The sequence below is a fragment of the Passer domesticus genome, chromosome 1 (genome assembly GCF_036417665.1).
Source record: "Passer domesticus isolate bPasDom1 chromosome 1, bPasDom1.hap1, whole genome shotgun sequence".
In the NCBI taxonomy this organism is placed as follows: domain Eukaryota; kingdom Metazoa; phylum Chordata; class Aves; order Passeriformes; family Passeridae; genus Passer; species Passer domesticus.
In genome coordinates this window covers 112,679,701-112,700,315 of record NC_087474.1, presented here as the reverse complement: position 1 = coordinate 112,700,315, position 20,615 = coordinate 112,679,701, and the positions used below count along the sequence as shown (strand labels likewise).

General features: G+C 41.9%; 1 protein-coding gene and 1 long non-coding RNA gene across 3 annotated transcripts in view; one reads left to right on the top strand and one right to left on the bottom strand.

Moving 5' to 3' along the window:
- Window positions 1-3,613: 3,613 nt before the first annotated feature.
- LOC135308928 (uncharacterized) lies at window positions 3,614-7,760 on the bottom strand. Its single transcript, XR_010369298.1, has 2 exons — window positions 5,894-7,760; window positions 3,614-4,333 (listed from the first exon to the last, which is right to left on the bottom strand). It is a non-coding gene; the product is annotated as an uncharacterized LOC135308928 (long non-coding RNA).
- Window positions 7,761-8,796: 1,036 nt separating this feature from the next.
- The window catches only part of EMILIN2 (elastin microfibril interfacer 2), a 37,032-nt gene continuing 25,213 nt past the window's right edge, over window positions 8,797-20,615 (top strand). Inside the window, exons 1-2 of one of the 2 annotated variants that reach the window (XM_064434556.1) lie at window positions 8,797-8,990; window positions 9,079-9,201. In XM_064434556.1, the coding sequence (XP_064290626.1) occupies window positions 8,863-8,990; window positions 9,079-9,201 (251 nt within the window). In that variant the 5' untranslated portion in view covers window positions 8,797-8,862. Of the gene's footprint in view, window positions 8,991-9,078; window positions 9,202-12,863; window positions 13,026-20,615 lie in introns of those variants that run through there. The other variant, XM_064434567.1, reaches the window with a different exon arrangement.

Below are 20,615 nucleotides of genomic sequence, written 5' to 3'. Positions count from 1 at the left end.
TGCAGTACTAAAAAAAAAAAAATGTAAGGATAAATGAAGCACAGTAGGTAGAGAAATTATTTTTTCTGCCTCAGTTTTTACAGAGAACACTGATGTAACAAAATACATCCCGTAATCTAACAATGATAAGTCATTCCCTCTCCATCGAGATTTCACTGTTGTAACTTGTAAAGTCCACTGAACTTAGCAGACCTCTCTAGGAATAAAGGTCTTGGGAGCATTCCCATTTTTTAAAGGGAAAAAGGACAACTCATGCATGAGGCAGTGAAGTTTTGGCTGTCTAAGGATACACTCAGTGAAGCGGCTCTTTGTGAGTTATCTAAATCTCTCCGGTTATACACAGCTGGTATTTCTAGACATTTGGCTTAATGTTTCTGCTCTGGATATGGATGTCTTCTCCGTGAAGGAGAACTGTCCCCATAATTTGTGTTGATCTTCAGCAGTACACTATTTGCAGTGAAATTACAGTGTAATAATTTGCAGTGACTTCCCTGACCTCCAGTTAGGAAATGTCCTACTGTGCTTCAGGCAATTTATTTTCCCCTAGCACAGTCTACAGTGACAGCTTCTGTGATATTATTTCTCTATCAATGACAAGCATCAGGGAACAGTAGGAATGAACTGGTGAGATTTACTAATTGAATGTTTGCCTTCAAGTGGCCTATTGTTGGTAATGCTGGAAAACTGTTCGAATGGAATGTGTAGACTGAGAAGAAGCAAGGCAGCTTCTTAAAGATTGTCCTATTTCTCCAAAATCAAAACTAAAAGGATCAAAAGAGTAGCCCATGTATTTCTAACCAGCAATGACACATACAAGCTTTTAATTTCTTTCAGAAAGAGAAACCCAAAGTGAAAGAAAAGAATAAAAACCCCCTCCTCCTTTTCTGCTTTCTTCCCACTCCCTCCCCCTCCATCCTAACCTCAGCTGCCCTACAACACTTAGTGTGGGAGCTGTTATTACTGCAATACAGATATTTTCATCTGGCACAGTTCAAACCACTTCTCAAATTAAAATAGGCTATCTTAGCATATGCACAATAACCTATATCTACAGACTTTTTGCTGGCTTTAATACTGTTGGTATAATTGGAGTGGCAAAATTCCCTGTAGAGACCAGGCCTCAGCACAAAGCTTGAGACTGTAACACTGAAGACAACAGAGTTCTGATTTTGTTCATATTTTTTAGCATCACTGACAGATACCTATAGAACAACAGGATTCCTTCCTTATTCATTTCTCATCCTAGAGCAGTAATGACTCCACCATGTTCTTCTGCAAATGGCTAAAGGGAAGAAAGAGAAAAGCCCAACATCAACAGGAGCAGAGACTACCAACAATTCCTGACAAGAGTTCATCCTAAAGTTTATATTTAATTTTAGCCGTTATAAAGAAAATACTTTAAATAACATTCTACAAGCCTGAAATCCTGTGCTTGTTAAAGTAAAAGCAAATGCTGTAAATAATGCCAGATGCCCTGAATTGAGTCCATGACTGAGTTCATTCTTGAAAATATGCTCCTATACATAAATTCTTTATATCCTATGTTCACCGAAGTAAATTCTAAAACCATGAGTTCATTTTACCACTACTGCATACAGTCTTGTCCAGCGTAAGTATTACTATCATTTGATCCACCAGTTCTCAGTCCCCCATGCAGGGAGCACACCAGCAACGTTCATCTTTAACTTCTTCTCCCACAACCATCATCCCTGTAGCAACTGCTCTTCCAAGACCATATAAAACCACACCTTCTTTTGGCAACAGATATTTCCTTTTAACAATAAAAGACAAATTAAAGAGGATACAAGCCCATGGTTGATGTAGAACACTCGTCTGTACAGCCTGCAGCAGGAAGGATGCTGAAGTGTAAGATGTGTCTGAAAGAATCAGAGGAAATGGTGTCACCATCCTCACCAGGAGGTTTTGATCTCAGGTGGGAAAAAGGAAATACAAGACTAGTCTGAATTTATCTCATAGACAACTTAAGGCTGCTAAAACCTCTGAGATGTTCTAAATTCTAAATATTTACCAATTTACATAAACATTCAGTTAACTGAAGGACATTAGGATACAGAATGGAAATGTCATGATAAGAGAATTTAAATACATATTTAAATACTCTTCACTGTCTACTACTTGTAATTAATTACATGGCTACTGCTCATTAGAAGGCATATATTTCAACCTACCCAGTTTCTCCCAGTATTGGAAAGAAAAACTCAACAAGGCCATTATCTGTGGAAAACCTTTCTGTACTTCCCTGTACTCCAAGGACTTTCCTGCTCAAGTAATGGAAATTACTTTATACCAGTATGTCTGAAAATAGAATATCTGGTGTTTTTAAATAAACTATTGATTCTTGCCTGAGATTTTCAAGATGAGGTGGCAGAATGAAGCAGAAAATGGACAGAGATGGCATCCAATTATGTTATCCAGCAGAGGTTTGACTGAAACAAATCTTGGGTGCTTAATTCCTAGTTTTCACAGAGGTGAGGGCTGCTGATTCCCATTGACATTGGTGGGAATGAAGTACTTGCCCACTGTATGTTGCCCTCAGCTCATTTAGATTTCTCAACTGATCAAACCAGAGTACTGCTGTCACCAGTTTATTTATTTGCAGCCCTGAGAAATCCAACACGCATAGTTTGCAGTCTGATTAAAACACAGTTGGACACACAATTAGGATACAATGCAAAACATTTATCAAGAATAATTTATTGGAAAATCTGTAGAATAAACAAAGGTAATTATAAATTATCAAATTAGATAAAAATAGATAAGAATCAGAAGAAATGTTGAGAAGGTTTCCTTCTTTTTTTTTTTTTTTTCATTGGGAAATAAGCCAGGAGTTATTTTTTCCAAGGAAGCAAGACTGATGTTGTGAATCACAGTATTAGGTCTTACTGACATAAAGAATTTCCGCCTCTTGTTTTCAGCAAGACTTTCGACTTTCTTATTTTAATTTTCAGTGGACTGACTGCATTTTTAATAAATTTATTTAAATAAATCAATATCTATTATTCCTAAAATGAAATTATAATGTCTGCATAGAAATTTGACTCCGTTGTAGTTAGACTCACTTAACTTTCTTGCTTAGTTCAAACTTCAGGAACTTCAGCATGAGACTGACTAGTTAAACTGATGAACAAGGAATTCAAGCTTCAGAATCATGTGATTTTCTACCAAGAGCAATGTAATTGTTTAAAAATCTGCTGACAACTTTGTCCCAAAGACTGCAAAGCCATGTGCCACTCCCTTGCTCTCCATTCCAGCTCATCTTTAAAGTATCATGAAAGCTGAAATCTGTCACTTTGAATCAGAGAGCAGCATGTTGAGAAGGGCAGTGCATGCTGTGAAACTCGGAAAGCTGCCCTGTACCACAGGAGGAAAGGACTGCACAGTAATTAATGCCCTCAGTTTTATTCTTTATTCTGAAATACTGCACTACCATCAAAAGTGAGTTATCAAAACAAGTATGACAACTCTTCATTTCATAAGAAGCAAGACTCAAATAAACTCTTTACAGCAAGGGTAAAACAGTGCATAGTTTAAAGCTCAGCCTTTTAAATATACTTCAGCAATTTGCCTGCAGGTTTTAGAAGGGCCTGTGCACAGGTAGCAACTGTTGTTTTATACAAACCAGCTTTGTCCTATTGTATGTGCAGGTTAGAGAAGCAGTAGCTGTGGAAAGAACAAAGGAACATTGTGCATCTTCTCCCTTGAAGTCACCTGGCAATTTCACCAAATCAAAGATAAGCTGACACAAAAAAAGTCTCTTCCCCCTGCCTCCTCTACCCTCCCACCAACATCCCATCTGCCAAGAAATGCCAATCTCCTCTGATTTTATTCCAGTACTCATTAACTTCTTTGCCCCATACACATGTGTCAGCCAGCCTCGGGCTCTTCACTGAAAGGGCTTGTGGTGCAATAAAATGTTTTCTTCTGACTGTCATCCCATATTGGATGTCCAGGCCTGCTCTGCTCAGAAAACCATGGTAACCATATCAGTGGATGATATGTCAGTCAGTCCTGTCACATTATATAACAGGTAATATAAGAGAGCACTTAACTTTTGTATGGGAGGAGTGGAGACCTTAATCCCACTCTTTCTTTAGGTGTCACAACCATCCAGTATAAAGTAGACAGGCTATTCCACAAGTGTGGAATACCTGTGGTTTAACCATGCTCCAGCACTCAGATCATTCTTCCAGGTGAATAATGTAGTTTGATCTCTTCTGTCCTGCCTTGAAGCCTTGAACAGATGCAGTGGTGTGCTGAGAGCTGCTCCCAGGGAATAGTCTTTGTTCCTTTTTTCCTCCAGCCAAAACCATACCTGTGACAATAAAGAGCATCAGTTTCAACACAAACACTTGATGTGTGCCACAACTAGGCAACGTTTGGGCTCTTTGTAATACACCAGTTTGTTTTTCTGTTTAAATAAATGAAATTAGCACAAATGTTTTTCTCCAAGAAGGAAATAACACCAGAGAAGAAAGGCTGGAGTTGCCAGGTTGCCCACCCACACACTGAAACATCCTCAACACCACACTGGCAGTGCCTAGATAGACAAATATGGCACTTCAGAAAGGAGATGTGGCTGAGCACTGGTTGGAACCACATGGGCATACTCCAGAGCTCCCAGAAAGCTCTTTTTGTTGTGGAATGAGCAAAATCCTTGTGGCTGTGTAACTGTTATGGCTCTCCAAGGTAGCTCTCCAGTTAAGAGAAAACCAAAATACTCCACTCTCCCTTCTCTCATTAGTTATTGATTTATCACTGACTAGTGCTGCTTGGATTTTAAACTAAGTTTAGGTGTTTATAAACAGTAATTTTATTAACATCTGTTATTTACCTTTCATTCAGTCATTAATTTTCATTAAATATTCACAGCTAAATATGTATCTGGCAGACTTTAATGAGGTGATTACACATAAAATTTAAAAATTGAAACCCATCACTTCTTGTGATGGGGAATGCTTTTTTTAAAGAAATTGCAAACAAAGCTCACACTGTGATTTGAGAGTGGAAAAGTTGCAAAACACCCATCCTACATTCAAATTAGAATTTTTATGTTCATGTTAAGATTACTATGTATTGACATACAAGGCCAAGTGAATGGGACAGGGCTGTGTCATGTCTCTGCAAAACAGTATTCAAAGCCCTCTTTCCCCAACAGAGTACTTTTCCTGGTATATCCAAGCCAGCATGCGTCATACACCTCCATCCAAGCTTTCCTCTTTTAGCTTGCAGTTTCCTACAACTTCCTTTCAAACTTTTCTTTGTTCCCTAATGCCAGTTTCATCTTTCCATAGGGACACTGTGACCTGCTTTGACTCATGGACTGAGTTAACACAGCACCAAATGTAAGCCCAGACTACCCACAGCTGTAGGCCAGCTCCTCACATCCGATGGCCAATGGGAAGTACCTGAAAGACCTTTTGTGCCACAGACAATATTTCCCTTTTTTTTTATTAAAGAGAATTCACCTCAGGTTATTTTGGCAATGTTTTGAGACAGTGAACCTGAAGAAAAGGAACCCAGAATTCACGAAGCAATTTGTTGCTGAAATCTACAGAAAAGAAAAGCTGATGGATAAGGGATGTAAATTGCAGGGAAAAAACCATTTCTACCCCATGCACCACACCACTACAGATACCTTTCTCTCTTGAAGTTCTGCAGTAAAATCTGGTAATGTTTTTGAAAATTATTCTGCCCACCTGTTCTGTGCACTTTTCTCTCTCTGGCAACCCTTGCACGTGGCCCTTGTTGTTTCCCTATCATTATCCTCTTATGAAGTATGAAAGTATGGTTGGTCTTGGTGCTAGAAACACAGACAAACAGCTTAGCAAAGAAACAAGAAATTTAAAACATTTCAAAGGATTTATGGACTCACGTTGCTGAACTCCGTCTCCCAAGGATGTGTGTACTGAGCTCACCAGTCACTGAAGCTCTCCTCAGTGCACTCACAGACTACGTGCTCCATTTGTAGGGAGGGGTGGAGGGATGCTTTCCATGTAAGAATCATCTGTCTTGGGATTACTGTGAATTTTAGAGATGAGATGACATAGACAGAAATAAAAAATGTGGACATTTCTGTCTCCTTGGGAACACGCTTAACCCTCATACTTACACTGTGAAATAAAACTAGTTACACCCACAGAAAAAATGCAGCCATGCACAGAGCTTGGACCACATCTTCAGCATGCACCTGAGCAGAAGATTCTCCAGACAAAGCCCAGTTTCTGTACTGGTTATTGTTGAATCAGCTGATATCATATTGATAGGCCCAGTGTGAATGTCAGAGGGGCTGAGGTCAACTCTATGCACCCACCCAAGTTCATCCCTTTCTTTTCAGCTCAACACTTCTAGCACAAGTCATCCTCTGTTGATATTCCTTACTGCCATCGTGCAGCCACCCCAGAACTTCACTCTCTTCACCAGCACTTGTATTCAAGTTCCAACAGAGCTCTAGTTTCAGGGAGGAGATAGGACTGGTCCTGCAGGATTTTTTTTTTTTTATTGTTATGGTTTATTTTAAATGAAACAAACTCCAAAATGCACTGTGCTTTGCAGTGGAAGCCTTACATAGCCTTTTAAAGAAATGGCAGCAAAAGCTGTGAAAGCCTTGTTTCATAATATTTACAAAGTAGTTGATCCAGACAGTAAAGGGACAAGTATATATCAGAAATCAGGAGAGATTTTCTTGCATGAACAAACATTGACAGAATCCTGAAGTTGCAGAAAGCTCCTGACTTATTATCTGTCATATCCATGGGATAAGCAGGGGCTCTAACAACTCTCCTTCTAAAGGTGTCTCCATGTTACGTTTGGTCAGGCAATTGACTCTGGAGTTCACAGGTAAATTGGGTGCCCTCATGGCAAATCAGGTAATATCTGCTTTGTCTTTCTTCACCAAAATGTAAGCTCAGTGTTTAGCATATGGAAATATACTGCTGCTTCATGCTCATTTTGTTTAAATCAGTCTATTAATTTTTGTACTATGCAGTCATTCTCAAGACAGGCATGACCTCAGTCTTTCGTTATTTAATGACTTTCCCTTTGTGGGACAATATGCAGCTCTTCCATGTTGCTCATCACTTTTGGAAAAGGACAAATTTCATAAGTTCCTTGGCTGAGTGAGGAAGGGGGAAAGGAAGAAAAAGCCTTCTTTATTGCTTTTTAGGAACTGCACTGTAGTCTTGCTCTCTACAGGCTTGGGAAACTCCAGATAATTTCTGCCAGCACAAATAATGAAAACCAAATTACATGCTTCCATGAATGCAAACAGTGGCACAGGAAATTGTTTAACCCTTGAGAAGTTTAAAGCACAATTTCTTAAGAGAGTGAGGTGTTATCCTCTTCAAAGCATCTACAGAGCATTAGAAGGGTTTCAAGTGAAATAGGACAGATTGAAGCAACATCTCATCTTTTTCCATTGCTATTTATTGCCAGTGAAGTGTTCCTATGCATCTGTACTGGCATACATTTCTCTAGGGGACAGGAAGCTTTAGTGTATATTTCCAATGAAACAGTTTCTAAAAACCAGTCTGAATGCATCATTTTGACCTCAGCATTTAAAGCTTATTTCCCGGCAGACTCGTAGAGTGAAGTTGTTGGGTGAGACTCCCAGTAAGACTGGCAGATGAAATTTGCCTGTTTCAGCAGGTCGGGGCAAATGACGAGGTCAGCAGGCTGCTGCCTACAGCAGAAGGAAGAGCCCTGCCCTGCTGCTGGGAGAACAAGGAAAGCCTGAGCAGCTGCTGCTGGCCATGGGAGGCCTTGGGAGCGCATGAGCAGGGTTGGGTCTGGTCAGGCTCAGCAGGAGCAGCCCGCACTGTTCCCAAATCTCCCACCCAAACTATTCTCCACCCAAAGATTGCTCTCTCCCTTCCCCTCTTTCCCACTGCTGGGAGCAGCCTGCCCTGGCCCAGCCCCGATGCTTTTGTTCAGTGTCACTTCAGCCAAAAATCCAACTCACAAAAGAGCAGGAGCTGAGGACGATAGGGGGACATCCTTGTGGTCCTGCCCTCGGTTGGTCCCGTTGTTGAAAAAGAGCAGGAGCTGAGGAGGACAGAGGGGCATCCCTGTGGCCCTGCTCTCGGTGGCATGGCCTCACACGGGCAGATATGAGGTGCTTAAGTTGGATTTTAACAGCCAGGTGAAGCTGAATGCCCATTTCTCACTCTGCCCAGTGAACACCTCCCTTACAATTAAAGGCTTATTGTACATCCCTCGCCAGCATCCTTCCCATGACAGTGGGCGAAACGAGCCGTCATCGGGCCACGACAGGAACACCGACCACCTCTCGGCACTGGTGCCAGGCAGGACCCCAGGGTGCCACAAAGCAGCAAACCAGCCTCAGCCTCCCCGCAGAGCCCGGGAGCCCAGCACCGCTCGGCCCCACCTGAAGTGCCCCGCGCCCCCTTCCCCGGTTCGCGGGCCGCCCTCTGCCCCAGCAGCCCGGCTCCCCGGGAGCGGGGGGCTCTTCCCCGGCCCGGCCCTCTCCTCCCAAGAGCTTTCCAGAGGGAAAAGTGGTACGGGGCTGTGGCCGGCCGGCTCGGGCAGGGCCCGGGGAGCGGGGGCTGCCCGCGGGGTCCCGCTGATGGGGGCCGGGCGCCGCATGGGGCCGGGGGCTGGAGCGGGGCGGGGGCCGGGGCCGGGGCCGGGGCCGGGCTGAGGGGAGCGGCGCCTTGGCCGGAGGGGGGTGCGGAGCCGCCGTGGAGGGCGGAAACGGGGTGGGGGGATTTGCGTCAGTGAGGGAGCTGAGAGCGGGCGGGACGGACGGAGGGACAGACGGACGGAGGGAGCCGGCGGAGAGGCACCGGCCCGCTGCGCTCGCCCGCCGCCGCTGCCCGCCGCCCCATGGAGCTGTGCCTGGGGCCCGCGCCGCCCTCGGGGTGGGCTCTGCCGCTCCTCCTCGCCCTGGGCGCCGCCGGGCTCAGCCACGGCAGCCCGCACCTGCCGTACTCCCGGCCGGGCTCCCGCAGCAAGTGAGTACCGCCCGCCCGGGGCGCGCTGCGGGACCCGCCGGGCCGGGCGGGCCCGGAGTGCCTGACCGACACTGTCCTTCTCCCGCAGGAACTGGTGCGCCTACATCGTGAACAAGAACGTGAGCTGCTCGGTGCTGGACGGGACGGAGAGCTACGTCCAGGCCCAGTACAAGTGCGCCTGGAACCAGTTCCCCTGCGAGCCCACCCTGGTGTAAGTAGCGCAGGGGGCGACCTCGGCAGGGAGAGCGCTTGGCCGCCCCATTGCCAAGCCCCGGGTGCTTCCCTGCATCCCGACAGGCGCAGGGCCGGGCAGGGGGAGCGGACCGCCCCGGTCCCCAGCGCGCCCCGAACAAAGCGCTCGCTCATCGCGCACATCGGAGATAATTAGAGCCAGATTGAGTTGCTGCTCCGTGCTGGCGGGAGGGAGCTGCGCTGGCACACCTCGTCGGCTCGCAGAGGCGTGCAGGCGGGCGGGAAGCACGCGGGCTGCTTTCCACGGGCGGCTGGAGCGCCGGCAGCGGGACCGCGCCTCCGCGCTCCGGGAGCGCGCCTGGGCCGGGGCTGCCGGCGCTCAGCCGCGCTCCGAACCGGTTCTGTTGCCGCTCCGTGCCGCTGGATCGGCACAGGCAGAGCCAGGAGCGTCAGCCAGCGCCTTTACAGTCTGTGTGTCCTTGTCTGTTATCCAGCCAGGGGAGCGGCCAGTGCGGATTTTATGGGGGGTAATGTAAAGTTGTTTGATTTTCATCTTCGTGCGTGCGACCACGTTGTAATCTGCGGAGTGGCCACCTACAGCAAGGTGTGCTACAGCCGGCATTAGGGAGGGAACAGATGGATCTCACCTGCTGGCTAATCACAGGGAAATCTCCTTTCCTCATTTTTCCACTTGAAAAGCAGCAATATTTACACGTTTCTCTTTGAAAGCTCTAGGCAATATGCTCTCTGTGAAACCATTTCAGCATCCCCAGGAAGTCACTGGACAGACACCCACAGATTTTCATAGGCTTAGACTTGAGCTGAGGTGATGATTAAGAGTGTTTTACAATAAAACAGCAGTAACTAGATTTTATTTTAGACATGAAACAGTGATGATGAGACAGATACTGCAAGATCCTGGGTACTACTGAAATAGAACTTCAGACACCGATGACGCTGCTACCCTGGGGTCCATGACAATAGGTGTTGGGTGTTTGGCATTCAAATATGCTGCTTTCTGTTTGTTTGGGTTGTTATTTTCATTAAAAACCTAGTTTTTCTCTACATAAACACTGGAATTGGAGGGGAAAAAACAAAGACAGCAGACAGCTGAGTAACACTGTCTTGTGTAACTTCTCTTGTTTCTCTGTGGAGTCTTGAACTGGCCATTTTGGACTTCTGACTGAGTTTGTGGATGTGTAATGGGGTGTGCCCTCTATCCCGAGAAATCTCTGTAGTGGAGCTACAGAGGCATGAGGAGGGGTTGAAACTGAGCTCTTTAAACACATAAATCACCAATCATTAAGATAAGAGATTTCAGAGGCGGTAAATTAGGGCTTTCATGGACTATCTGCTAGTAGATAGTGAAGAAAGTGCTAAGGCATTGCTTCTAGCTCAGGAAATTCCTGCACTGAGAGTGTGAGATTATTGGCAGCAGTAACAAGGGGAAGCCCAGCTTGAGCAGGGGGCTGGACTGCACGACCTCCAGAAGTCCCATCCCTTCCAGATTTCTCTGTGGTTCTCTGAAATGGCATTGTCTGTCCTTGTGCTTCTGAACATCTGGAGTTGGCTGCTGTCAGAGAGAGAATGTGGGGCTGAACAGACATTTGGTCTCACCAGATGTGTCCAGTCTCATGGGGTTTTTTTGTTCTTTTCAGAATGGAATTAGATGCCTATCATAAGACTTTGTTTCCTCTGTTTGACTTTTTTTGGTGAACATCACTGTTATTTTCTTCATAACCATAATGGCAACCGCAAAACAATTCCTTGTTCTTAACATAAAATATTCCTTATTATTACCATAAAATATTTTTCTTCTGTCACAGCACCATCTGATTAACACCAAGAGAAGGTGAAATATCAACATCTTGAAATTTTATTGTGTTCAAAACTGTTATAGGTTGTCATTTTACTTTTGTGTCTGTTGCATATACACTCGCTTAGTGGCAGATAAGAAAGGTGCTAATCCAAAAAGTTTGAAATACTTGCCTCAAATCCTGCAAACCCCTAACTTGATTCCTGTGAAAAATATTGTTTCATTCGGAAGGAGTAGCAGTCTGAATAACAAAATGTGTTTATGTATGTTTGCTAGCTAAGGTTAACAGAAATAGGAAAGAGCTATAAAACAGCAAAGAAATGACTGTGAGGACTTTGTGGAAATTATTCTCTTTTTTTTCTCCTTTATACACTTGAACGGAGAACTTAAAATGAGCTAAATAGCAGATATTCATGGGAATAAAGTACAGTCCCTGTGTAGTCTCTTCTTGATACCCATGGTTTATCTAAGAGCTCATTCAGCTGCAGACAGTGGGAACAGTGAAATCCAAACCAAACAAAGAATTCCTTAACTGTATAATGGATGTGTGTGTTTTATTAGTACTTAAGTATTATTAGGTCTATTTTTTAATCTACTGATGTTTTTTATTAGTTTAAGACTAGATTAGTGTAAGAGCCCATCTAGGTTGTGCCTAACAGTTACTGAGATTGCACTGTATGGGGGAGCATTTCACTGCCTCAAACTTGCAGTGTACTCCTGAATTCCATGTGTTCTTTACAGACAAGAGAGTGTGTGTTGCAGATATGGATTATAGTTAGCCCTGATTTGTCTTTGAATTTTTTATTTCTTTTTTAAATACAGGGCTCTGGTGATTAAGCCTAAAATCATATGCATGCATGAACCCATTTTATCTACCCTTTAGGCCCATTAAAATATAATTTGTCTGAAGACAAAAAACCCTCAAGCCCCCTGTTGGAATGACTGCACCTTCATGATTGTTAACTGTAAATTCACTTTGGCTGCAGGGTGTATTTCCTGAAAGGTTAAGTTGAAATTCAGGAAATTATTACACTTCATTGTTTAACTGTTTTATAGGTACTTGGGCTCAATAGTGCATTTCCTTGCTGAAAAGTTGGTGAATACTTTGGCTGATTAAGGTGTCAGGGATGAATGTGAGTTGAAGTGTGGCTGCTTAAGAGATAGGAAGAGAGAGAGAGGGTAGAAAGAAAGAGCAGAAATGCTCTTTGAAGTATGTTCCCTTTGAAGTGTGAGAGGCTTCTGATTTATTTTTCTTAAAACTGTGACTAGCAAAGGAAGGAGAAACTTTGTTATTAGTGGGTCACTGGGCTGAAAGGTACAAAAATATTAGTGTTTATACTCACTAGGAAGATCTTGGATGTTTTGAAATTTAATATTGCTTCATAAATAATTTACCCCTCACAGCCTCTTTTGTCATATATTTCCATTCCTAGCTTTCTTATGAATGTTTTGCTAACTTAATTAGCAATAACAGCAATTTGTAAATAGTAGCATTTTCTATTTCTGAAAGAAGAAACATTGCCTTTCTGGTTAGGTCCTGCATACTCTTTAGGGTTGTGACTTGTTTGGGACATCCTCTGGTCACTGTAGGCCATTCAGGGTAGGATGCTGTCATAGCAGTTGTTTGTTTTGCCCCTTGTTCTTGTGGAGTGTGTGGGTACACCTGGCTGTACCAGAGGTGCACCAGTTTATGGCCCAGCGCTTTTGCGAAAAGCTGCTTCCACTAGTAAGGTTTTGATTTTAAAGTCTGAAGTGAACTGAAGTGGCTGAATGTTTTCTGGGACGTTTTCTGGGTTTATGTTTTTGCTACAGAACTGCAAACAGAACTTCCCCCTATGAGGTCATAAATTAAAAAAAAAAAAAAAATTAGCTTGGTAAGAACCTCTGGAGGTCATGCAATCCCCTCGTAGCCCCCAGCTAACACCAGAACCAGCTTCAAACTTAGATAAGGTTGCTCAGGGACTTGAAGAAAGGATGTTTTATCAGATCTCGTAATTCACATACCAGCCCCCATTAATTATGCTCAAGTGAGTACAGATACTTGTGTGCTCAGGTCAGGTCATCTGTCTTTAGTTTGTGAGGAGTGAATTTCATGATTTAGTGTAAGCTTCTCATATTAACACTAATACATGTATACTAAGCAAGCCCATTATTTCATTTAGAAAATGACCCAGAAAGTGATGAATGAAGCAATAGGTAAATTAGCAAGCCTCTCTAAATCTCTCACTGAGCAATATTTTCCAACTTCTTGTCATTTTATACTTTCAAATGATCATAAGCCCGGTGCCAAACTAATAATGATTTTATTCATGGCCCAGAAGTTTCAAAGCTCCAGATTGAAATTACTTTTCAGAATGCTACTGAAAGTTTTCTGCATTCATAAACATCAGAGCAAATTTACTACTTATGAGAAAAACACTGCTTTTAATAAGCAGTATTCTCATTTATTTACAATATATTACTGGGTAAAAGTGGAAATTTTATAGCTGAAAACCCTCACATGAGACATGCAGTTCAAGTTGAATGGCTTCATCCATCTGGCAGCCCCAGAATGACCTGGGTGGAGCACATCAGCCCCAGTCTAGGAACATATAGGAAATCCCCATGTAGTTTTCAACCTTCTAACCGTCCCAATGTAGTTTTCTCTGAGACTGTTGTGCTGCTAGAAGTCAAGCATGCAGATCAGTGTCAGAGTGCTCAGCACCAGGCAGGAGCAAACCTCAGATATACAAGTCAGCACAGATTGAGCCTGTGCTTGCCACTGGCTTCCAGCAATACATATCTCAGAAAAAAAAAACTTTCAGGATGCACAAAAAACTTGAAGGGAAAGCGAGAGCTGTTTAATGTTTCCCTTCCAAGTATCTATAAAGGTCTTCAGTACTTTCTTTCCAACTTTGTGTATTTTGTATGAAGCAGAATTTCTTTGTACAGGCTCCAGCTAGCTGACTACATAGGGAGGTTAGCCTAGGGGCTTGCGCATTGAAAACAGTAAAGAAACTTAAAAAACTTTAGTCTCCTGGAGTGCTTGTTTGAAAATCTTCGAGATCCTGCTGGGTGTGGTAGGTTTTCCTGGCTGTCTACCCAAGCCTGAAATTGTGCATATCTGTCTCCGCACACTGAAAGCAGCAGAGTCTTTCTCCTCTGTGAACTGGACAGGGAATTTTCATTTCACACATCATTTGAGTTTGTTGCAATAATGTTAAAAAAAAAAAATCCCATGCTGCTCCTCACTTCACATTAATGTGGTAACTCAAAGTTTCATGCTTTTCTGGTTTGAGAAGTGTGTGACCTGGTGGTCTGGGGCCTCTTCTGTTAAGCACCAAACTGTTGCCAAAGCAATAATTTTTTATTTGCAGGGAGCTGCTGAGACATTTAGGTGTATTTAATCATAAATCACCGAAATAATCAAGGAACATTTTGTACCATTACACAGTGGGCAGTGCCAGTTTTACACTTCGGGGATATTATGACTCCCATCTGACTTCATTTTTGCCTTTGCATCTCATCTTTCCTTTCCCTTCCGGTTCACTTTTAACTTGGTGCCTTGAAAAGTAACAGCTCTCAAAACAATGCTCCGTTTTATTCTCAAAGTTGGGGTCCCACTTAATCCCACAGGTTAGCTCTTTTCTTCCTGAAAGCATTGGTTACTTGTTTCATCTGGGTATATTTTCAAATAATCTCTCAGCAACAGCTCTTTCTGGAGCATTCTAGAACACAGCTTATTTCATGGGCAGAGAAGCAGAAGAGAAGCTATTGTAGCTCAGTTTTTCAGGCAGCTTTATCAGCAGCAGTGCTCTGCCATCCTTACTTCATCACTCGTGTAAGGTGAGAAACTTGGTCCAGGCTGCTGGGAGAGGCAGGTGATGATGTTGTAAACATATAACCTGTTGCAGAGTTGTTCCTGTTCCATCACTGAGCACATCACATTGCCACTCTACAAAACTTCCCTGAAATCCTTTTGAAAGTGCTGTATTTTCAGGGTTCTTCTATCCCATTCTATTTAAGTGGAATTTTAATAGCTTACTGTTGTCTGTTACCATGTACTTGACTGGCCTTTCAACATTGTAAATCCCAAGACTGAAGCTGTGCTTTGAACTGTGCCACAGGCTGTCTCTGGCTCTGAGTTCTGAAATGCATCCTATGTCCAGTTTTGCTGCTCATAAGAGGAGAATGCCTACCTAGTCATAATTTGTGAACATTAAGAGGATTAACATTTTAAACTTCTGTGCATTTCCTGCTGGACTTTAGTGGTCAACTTTTTGAAAATAAAATCCTTGACATCCAAGAGAGAGTTAGATAGGCAGGTATTTGTGTACGTGTGTGTGAAGACATATATACAACAAGAAGAAATTACTGGTATGAGACATGAGGTCATATTTCACAGTGTGCAGTGCATTGGTTCTTTCTTCTCACAAAAATCCATTTATCTCCCAAGAGAGAAAGTTGTAGTTTGAACCTCATCTTTTTTTGATAGAAGAGTTCCAGCTGAGTGGCATAAAATCCACTGTATAAGTAGTGAACAATGACACTTTTGGAGACTTTGAAATGAAACCATCTGGTGTTGCCTGAGAATAGTTGAATGTTTTTGTCTTCTACTAGTTCCTGTAATCTTCTGTCCTTCTTACCGAAGAAAACACAAACTCTGCAGTAAAATTCAGCCAGATTCTCTCAGATGCATTGAAACAGTGTTTGGTGTTGAAAACAACAAAGTACCAGAAACCAGGCTGTGGTGAGCTGTCTGGGCAGCACGGTTGGCTGCTCCTTCCCTGGTACCACTAGATGAGATGATAGTTTTATTTAGGGATAGACAAATACAACTTTTTCCTTCCTTGTGTGAAGGAGTAATACAATCACCATTGCCAGGTCTCTGCCCACTTAGCAATTCCTTCCAGATGGAAGGCCATCTTCTCCCTCCATGCCTTCCGGGTAGCGTGAAGCCACCAAGTAAAAATAACCAATGGAAAAAAGTACCGAGTCTCTAAATGCTCATTCCTGTTTTATGAAAAACACAATAAAATTACAGTGCCTTCATAGTCAGACACTAAACTACTCTTTGCAGTGACCTGGATGGGTGATTTCTTGGGTGTGTACACAGCAGGTAATTGTGTTCCTGTGGATGCAGAGTGCTTTGACTCATTCCCTTGCTTTTCTTTAGTTTCTTCCCTGTTAATCCTCTCAGCCAGTAGCATTTTTTTGCTCAGGATTTAGCTCAGAACTCAGAACAGATCTGGTACAAATGTTGGCCATGAGATACATGACTGCAAAATTTATTAAGAACTCCCTTGTGGGTCTGTGTAAGCCTGGAGAAGCTGAATCTCCATGGTCATATGCACCAGTGATGCTTGTCATAACTTAATATTTTCCACAGGAGTGCCTCAAAACTTTGTTTCTCCCAACACAAAAAAAATTTTAAAACATTATCTTCTTGCTTTTAATTATATATGTTTTATTTTGATTATTATATTATCCAAAGGCATTTAAGGAACTTCAATCTAGATGGCTGTGAGTGGGCCAGGTGCTGGACTAGTGTCTAAGGTCAGTGGCATTTTTCTCAAGAAAATGTAATTGCCCAGACCCCAGTGCCTGTAAAGACATTTACTGACCTACTTTATATAAATCCTGGAAAGAAAAAATGCCAGGCAAAGGAAAAATAGCCGTGTAAAGATAAGACTTGCTTAAGTCCATCTGTAAGAAGTAGCTTAGTGTCTCTAATGCCAGATTAAAATGGAAAAATATTTTGGGGTGCAATAGGATTATTTTTAAATAGACTTCTGCTGCATTGTCTAATTAGGATTTATTACAGCCTTGATGGCTTGCTGTCACTCAAAACTTAGACTTCTGTAGGTTTATCTGTTTGCATCAAAACATCTTTTTGCTGTTTGCTATAAATGCCTTAGGATAAATTCTTAGGAGAGAAACATTTTTCTCAAATTAAGCTCATCTGTGAGCTGAAACACAAGCTAGCTGCCAGTGCTGCTGCATAATAACAAGGTAATCAAAGAACAAAAAACAAAGGTGGGATTTGATTCACCCTGACCCAAACTGTCTGCCCTGTATGCAGAGGGGCAAATCTGAGCGTGGGAGCTTAGATGTGCAGTGATGGTGACACAGGGTCAAGTCAGTGGTGTCCAGCACACTCTGTAGGTAGCAGGATGTAAATGATGACTTTAGGGCGAGATGCAGCCCTCTTTTAACTCTTCAGGCTGTGTGGACTACAGCTGTTGGCCTTCATGGAAATACAAACAACTAAAACCTGTCCTTACCTGAAATCCAGGTGAGTGCTGAAACTCACTGTGACAGACAACTGCTAAAATCTACAAAAATTTTAGTGGAACTAGGTTGTCTGCCACCATTTGTAGGGAATACAAATAAGCTTGCATGTTTGGGAAGAAGGAAACATGGGATCACCTGGTTCTAGTTCAGTGTTTGTGTAGTATAAACAGCCAATAAAGAATATTTTCAGCCTATAAAATAAAAAATGTTTGGTCAAAATATTATTGCATTTAATTGCATCTTCCAGGTAGTGTTTTTGGGTGGTGTCTGTATGCCACTTCTGTGCTCCCATTGCAGCTATTGGAGATTTGGATGACTGGGACTATATAACTATAGTATAACTGTAAAAATATAACTACCAGACAACGCAACTTACAAAGAATGTGTCTACATGCAATAAAAGTGTTAAATAGTGTAGATTTGATATCTTCTATTTTATAAAGAAAGAAATTTGCAGGCTGCTGAACTCATGGGACTTGTTCCAATCGCTACAGAATTTTGGACCAACCTTGAAGCTTTGTGCTCAGAGTAAACATTTTGTATGCTGCTTATGTAGAAACATGCTGATTCTGTGGTCCCTTCCTCGCAGTGAGGATGTGGTGGCACATATCTCATTGCATTTCCCAAAAGGTTGAATGTTAATATCCAGTTACAGAGCTGAGCCATATGTTTTCCCACCAATTTCGTCCAAATGTTTCTGATTTGTTTTATCGCTATTAGGTGACATTCCAAATATCAGTGTTAACTGTTTCCTTCTGTGGTTTAGCACCGTGAGAATACTATAGCTGATTCCCAGTGAAAATGTCCAGCATTTGCAGCAAACATGAATTTTTAATTAAGCATTTTCCTATGGAACTACTTCTCTCTCAAAGAAGAGGAATATTTGAGTGCTGTTGTCACCCTGTACATCTTCATTTCAGCTGTGAAACACTTAAGATAATAAAAGTGGAGTTTTGTATTAGTGTTCTGGGTGTGTTTTCTCATTTGATCAGCATGTTGAGTTCATGGTGAAGGTAGTAGGTGTGGGTAGTTACAAGCCTGTTGTGGAAAAACTCCCAAAACCAGCTGTTCTTATGTTCTCTGTTGCAATGAAAGATTAGAGACAGTTGATATTAACCTTTATTCATGCTTTATAAAGGAATGATTTCAGTATTTAGCTCAATTCATCAAGAGATTATGACCATCATCTTGGACTTGAAGACCACAGGAGAATGGAGTGACTAGGCACAGTGAATGCTGGTGTGTTATATGCAACTTACAACCACATAAGAAATTACTATTTTTTAAAATAGGTTTGAAGAATACTTGTAAAAGTAGTTGTGCTAATTAACGCTTATTTGAATAGCAGAAATCCAAGTCAACCAGAGGAAGATTCGATGTTTTACTGGTTTTGAATTGCATTGTAGCATATAAAGGTGTAAAAGTGGAGCCTCAGTTTTTAAGATACTTAGGAAGCTTTTGTGGACCCTTTTGACAAAATTGCCTCACCTGATAACTCTGTAAAAATTCACACCTGCCAGATAAACCATGTGACTCTTGATGTTACTTTCCAACCATGTATCTTTACCCAGCTTTATAGAGAAGGAACATTTTGTCTGTCTGGCTGCCTTGAGTGCATTTTGTGTGTTTCGTGTGTTTGGATTGTGTATTTTAAGTTTGCTGTGACTATGTGTGAGTAATTGGATTCAGAATACTGCAGATTTAAATAAAGACATGTCTAATTTGCATATTTTGATACTTCCCAGTCTTGTGTCTTTCACATGCATAGAATCACAAATCAGGGATGTGGTCCCTAGGAGAAACTTATGGTTTGTTTTGTTAGAATTGTCACCAACAACATAATTGTGTTCAGTGCTGTTGGATGCTATATCCTAGCAAAATCCTGGAAGTCTTCAGCTCCTCCACTGAAATTCACTAAGCGAGCAAAGTTGTGACTTAAAAAAGCATCTTGTAGGATTGAGAGCCTCCCTGGGGCTGGGTGCAGGCTGGTGGCTGTCATTTGTCAGTGCAGCTGGACAGTGCTGTCACAGTGACACTGTTCCTTGCAACCTGCACAGCAGTTGTGCTTCTTGAAGAATGTCATTGGTAGAGAAGCTGTCGCAGTGGAACTTTGATTTTTAAGCAATTTTTATGTGACTGTATTCAAATTAGAGAAGTGCTAGTGTAAGTTCCTGTTTCCTAGCCTTACATGTCTGGTATTCCTGGAGGAAATGGGAGTAGCTGTGTGATTCATTCAGCTGGACTGGCAGTACAGAGAAGTAGCTCTTAGTAAGTAAATCCCAGTTGAATTTTTGAGCCATCCATGATTATGGCTGTCTACTTATCACAGTTGAAAGTGTGAATATGAAAGCTGTTCCAGATCCAGATTTTGAAATGCCCTGATTCTAGCTTATTTTGGCTCTAGGAGAATTGTGATTTAGGATTCAGGTTAATCTGTATTTGATGTACCATACCTGAAAACGCAGCAGTTCCAATTTGTGTTGTTTCAAACCTGAAAGAATTTTTTAGAAGTGGACTGGTTTTCAATTTTTTTAAAAATTAAATCCTATTTAAGCATTTTATGCCTATTAGGATCAGGAAACTATAAAACAAAGAAGAGTGAGAATGTCAAACATGCCTGTTTTTTAATTTTAAGATGGAGTTTGGAAAAGTTTTTAATTTTTGACATTGGAAAAATATTAAGCTTGATTTCTTTTTATTTGTTTGTATTATTCTTTTGTATTTTGTTGTTTCTTATTATTTTTCTGAGTGTTGAAGCCATCTGAAAGTGTGTATATTGATGAATATGACTACAGAGAATGTGTTAAAAGAGAAAATTGTCAGAAATGTGATGGAAAATCCTCACTGTGTAATTTGAGCAAAGAAAAGCACAATTTGCACATAAGTAATCCTTACTCGTTTTATAAAATTAGTTTCAGCTATATTCATAAAACTTTGTTGGGAAAAAAGAGAGATTTGGCATTTGAAAATAACCAAAATACTGTATTTTTCAGGAAGGAGTTTGGCCCTGAATGTAAAAAGAGGAACACACACAAAGTTAGGAGCAGTTAAGTGTTTTATGGAAATCATACAGAATTATGTACAACCATTTCCGGCATGGGAAAACTGATCTGGAAGTTCAGAGTTTGCATTTCAGTAATGTGGTGGCTGTGACAGAGGTTGTAATGACTCTCAAAACCACTTCAAAACACTAAAGTATCTAGCTAATCCTGTTTCTTCTGACTCTGGCAGCTAGCTGGAAGGAAAGGATTCAAACCCAAATTATCTACAAAAGATGTAGTTTAATACTTCAGATAAGGGAGAAAGAAAAGGAAGTTCCTGGGTGGCCGGGATATTGTTCTCCC